This window comes from Trichosurus vulpecula, chromosome 9 (assembly GCF_011100635.1).
Source record: "Trichosurus vulpecula isolate mTriVul1 chromosome 9, mTriVul1.pri, whole genome shotgun sequence".
Lineage (NCBI taxonomy): Eukaryota > Metazoa > Chordata > Mammalia > Diprotodontia > Phalangeridae > Trichosurus > Trichosurus vulpecula.
This window is the reverse complement of record NC_050581.1, coordinates 2,115,136-2,119,126: the sequence shown is the minus strand read 5'-3', so window position 1 is coordinate 2,119,126 and position 3,991 is coordinate 2,115,136. Positions and strand designations below refer to the sequence as shown.

General features: G+C 41.3%; 1 protein-coding gene across 1 annotated transcript; it reads right to left on the bottom strand.

The window, feature by feature from the left end:
- Window positions 1–636: 636 nt before the first annotated feature.
- Window positions 637–1,575, bottom strand: LOC118831130 (olfactory receptor 15-like). The gene has a single exon (XM_036738296.1). It carries the CDS (start codon window positions 1,573–1,575, stop codon window positions 637–639), a length of 939 nt encoding a protein of 312 aa, XP_036594191.1.
- Between the last annotated feature and the right edge of the window lie 2,416 nt (window positions 1,576–3,991).

Below are 3,991 nucleotides of genomic sequence, written 5' to 3'. Positions count from 1 at the left end.
TTTTTTAGATATAGTACCTCAGGAAGCCTGTCTACCAAAAGAGAGGAAAGGGTGATCCGTTTCTGGAAGGAGGGACTGACATTTATAAAATCATCATCATTTTCAGTATTAAACCAAATCAAACAAAATAATCAATGTGAAAGTACTTTGAAAATCAAAGTGAACTAAAAACAACAACTTTTATGTATTAAAATAACAATAGCTAACATTTATATAGCTCTACAGGATCTGCAAAGCATTTTACACACATTATCTCATTTAAGATGTGAATAATAATAGCAACTTTAATATAGGCTGGGATAGAGACAGAGTAATGGAAATGAGATCTATATTAGATCACCACCTTCTGAGACCTGAAAGCTTCTGGCCTTCTAATCTGCACCCCACTGCAGGTTTTTATCATTAATAGAAAATTATGAAATAATCCTAACCAGATGCCAACCACTTAGGGTTATTTTTTAACTTACTCATAGGTACCTTATATGGAAATCAGGGTTTGTTATACTAATGTAGATCTGGTGAGAAAGAGAGATCCAGAGTGACAAAAAAGGAGGGAGGGAGAGGGAGTGTCAGAGACAGAGATGGGGGGGATAGATACAAAACAGGAAAGATATGGTGGCGCACTTCCTGCTTCCCTCACCATTCCTCCCTCCATTTTCCCAAAAACTTCCTTAGTGCTCCCTTCACCTCCTTGTTCCTCAGAGTGTAGATTAGGGGATTCACCATGGCTGTAACTACTGAATAAAAGAGAGTGATGAATTTGCCCCGATCTTGGGAACTACTCTTGGCTGGCAGTAGGTAGGCATATGTAGCTGAGCCATAGAAGAGGAATACTACTATCAAATGGGAGCCACAGGTATTGAAGGCCTTATGCCGGCCTTCAGCTGAGGGAATCTTCAGGACAGCCTGGGCAATGTAACCATAGGAGATGAGGATGATGCTCAGGGGCACTGCAGTGAAGAAAGCACAGACACCATTGAGTACAGCCTCATTGAGGCTTGTGTCACCACAGGCCAACTTGATGAGAGATGGCACTTCACAGAGGAAACTGTTGATCTCCTGGTGTCCACAAAAAGGGAGCTGCAGAGTGAATGTTGACTGAATTAGGGAATTCCCCAGGCCAGCTAGCCAGGCAGTAGAGGCTAACTGCCAGCAAATGCGAGGGTTCATGATGGTCATGTAGTGCAGGGGCCGGCAGACAGCTACATAGCGATCAAATGCCATCACAACCAAGAGGATGCCCTCAGTGGCACCCAGCCAGAGGAAGACATACAGCTGGGTTATACAGCCCCCATAGCTGATGGTTTTATCTGGGCCCCACAGATTGAACAGCATCTGAGGGACTACACTTGTGGTATAAGCAAGGTCAACAGAGGCGAGGTTACTGAGGAAAAAATACATGGGTGTGTGAAGCTGGGCATCCAGGCGTGATATTAGGATAATGGTCAAGTTGCCCACCACAGTTAACAAGTAGGACAACAGGATGAAAACAAAAAAGATCATCTCTAGCTCAGGATCGTCGGAGACACCAATCAAGATGAAACCTTTAAAGGAGCTGTTGTTGGCCCCTCCCATCACTGTTCACCTTCCGTCTCCTAAGAGAGAAAGGTCACCATACTAGCAGTAAGTGGGATTGTAAACTGTTGGACAAGATTCATTTCCTTAATGCCAAGTCTTTAGGAAAGATAAGTTAAAAAAAAGAAGGAAGGAAATAAAGATAAGAAGGATTAAAGATGATTTCATGAGTCTTCTGGCTCCGTGGCTATGTACTAGTTTGGTGCTGTCAATCCCAGGTTTATCTTTATTGTTACCAACATTCAACCACTAAGAATCCCCAAATGAACAGGGAACTTTACCCCTCACAAGAAGAGCAACCACAAGCTATCAGGTCAAGTTGGAGGACAGCCAGGATGGAGAGGGGACTCATAACCATCCTATATGAGGATTGGCTGAAAGAATTGGAAATTTGTAGTCTGGAGTAGAGAAGACAGAGGCAGAGATTGCTATGATAATCGTCTTTATATTTTGGGAGGAGTATCAAAAGGAAAAGGATTCATTTGGTTTGTTTTATTTGGGCCTGAAAGGCAAAACTGGAAATTTTCGTGGAACTGGATTCAAGTTCTACTTAATGAAAAGCTTCCTAATAACTGGAGTTGTCCAAAAAGGGAATAGATAGTTGTGAGCATACAGGGAAAGAAGAGTATCGAATTCTTCATCACTAGAGGTCTTCAAGTGGATCCTGGTAACAACTTCTTGCAAACATTGTAGGGAGGCTTCTTGCTTCAGGTGTCGTAGGCTGGTCTAGACAACATCTGAAGTCTCTTCTGTCAAAGGTTCAGAAATAGAATCATGGTTTCAAGCTTGGAATGTTTGCATAAGATTCTCCTTCTTGGTGGAGAATGATCATGCAAATATGTCAAACCTGAAGGTTATTTTATGGCTATCTGGGAAAGGAAAAGTAGCTGTGTGTGTGAGGCTAGAGGGACACATAGCTACCATCTATTCTTCAGGCCTATTTAAAAGCATCAGGAAGGATGTTTGGGACTGGCATTAAACTCTTGGAACTGGGAGTAGTGAAGAAGAGTCATGAATATAGATTAGAATTAGGAGTCAGAGGTAGCCAGTTGGTACAGTGGATAGAGTGCTGGGACCTAGAGTCAGGAAGACCCAAGTCCAAATCAGGCCTTAGACACTTACTATGTGATCCTGGGCAAGTCACATAACCTCTGTCTGTCTCAGTTTCCTCATCTGTAAAATGGGATGATAATAGCACACACCTGCCAGGATAAGACAAGATAATATTAGTAAAGTGCTTTGCAAAGCTTAAAGCACTATATAAATGCCAATTATTAGCTATTATAGTACAATGGATGGATAAGCACTTGTTGATGTTACAGAGGAGAAAGAGGTTTCCATTGGGCACAGGTTGGACTATTTGGCTTCTGAAGTACCTTCCATTGTTATGATTATGTCGTTTAGTTGGTACTGAATTTGTAGAATAATTCAGTTATTGTGCAGGATAAATGAGTGGGTTGTAGTGTGGAAATGGGTTTGATCAAGGGAGTTTAGAAGGAGAGAGCAGACAGCAAATTAATAAAGATAGGATTCCATGAACATGAAAGAGGCTAGAATGAGTGAAAAGGTGAGTAGAAGAGCAACTCCAGAAGTGGTTTCTTGACCTGTGATCTGAGAGGGACTGTATGTGGGAACCTGGATCCTAGAACTATCCTCCACCCTCCTCCACAGAGTATCTGTACTAGCAGAGAAGAGCAGTGATGATATGCTTTTAATGAGTTTTCACCTCATACCACATAGCTGAATCAGACATTTTCTTATTCCTTTTTGGGAAAGAGTGTCCAAGAAAAGGGAGTCAGGTGACCCTAGGACACATGACATTGAGTGACAGAGTTTGAAGATACCTTCTACCTCTGAGATTCTGTGATTCTGTGATTTCAGGGGTGGAGGAAAGAGTGATGCCAGTATATGAAAATGAATTTAAAAGATTAGGACTTCAATTGAGAATGATAAAGCTTGAGGAAGAGAGATCTTTGAAGTCAACAAAACATAAGGAAATGGGATATTTAGAGTGTCCCCGTAGTCCTAATGCAGGTTTAAACTAAGACTTTGGGGATAGCCTGTTGAGTGAACAAAGACTTTTCCCACCAAATCTCAGAATATTAGTATGAGGTAATACAAAGAACATACGTTTGAATAGGCTAAGTAAAGGAGCAACCTACTTATGCTGCACAACAGTGAAAAAAGTTATGGAGTTTTTCCCAAGAGGTGATATAGGCTGGCAATGTAAACCATTTCAAGAAGTGTTTATATAAATCCACAGATGATAACTCTGTAATCATTCAGAATAACTAGGATGTTTGAACCCCATCCTTAATCTTAAGTTGAGATGATAGAGGACAGGGCTGTCCCTTCTCCTGAGAAAGAATCCAGGACTAGATGGCTCATGTTGTTAAATGAGTATGACCATTTTTAT

What these genes read in the sequence shown, in the direction of transcription:
- LOC118831130 (XM_036738296.1), bottom strand. Translation starts at nt 1,575, where the DNA reads ATGGGAGGGGCCAACAACAGCTCCTTTAAAGGTTTCATCTTGATTGGT.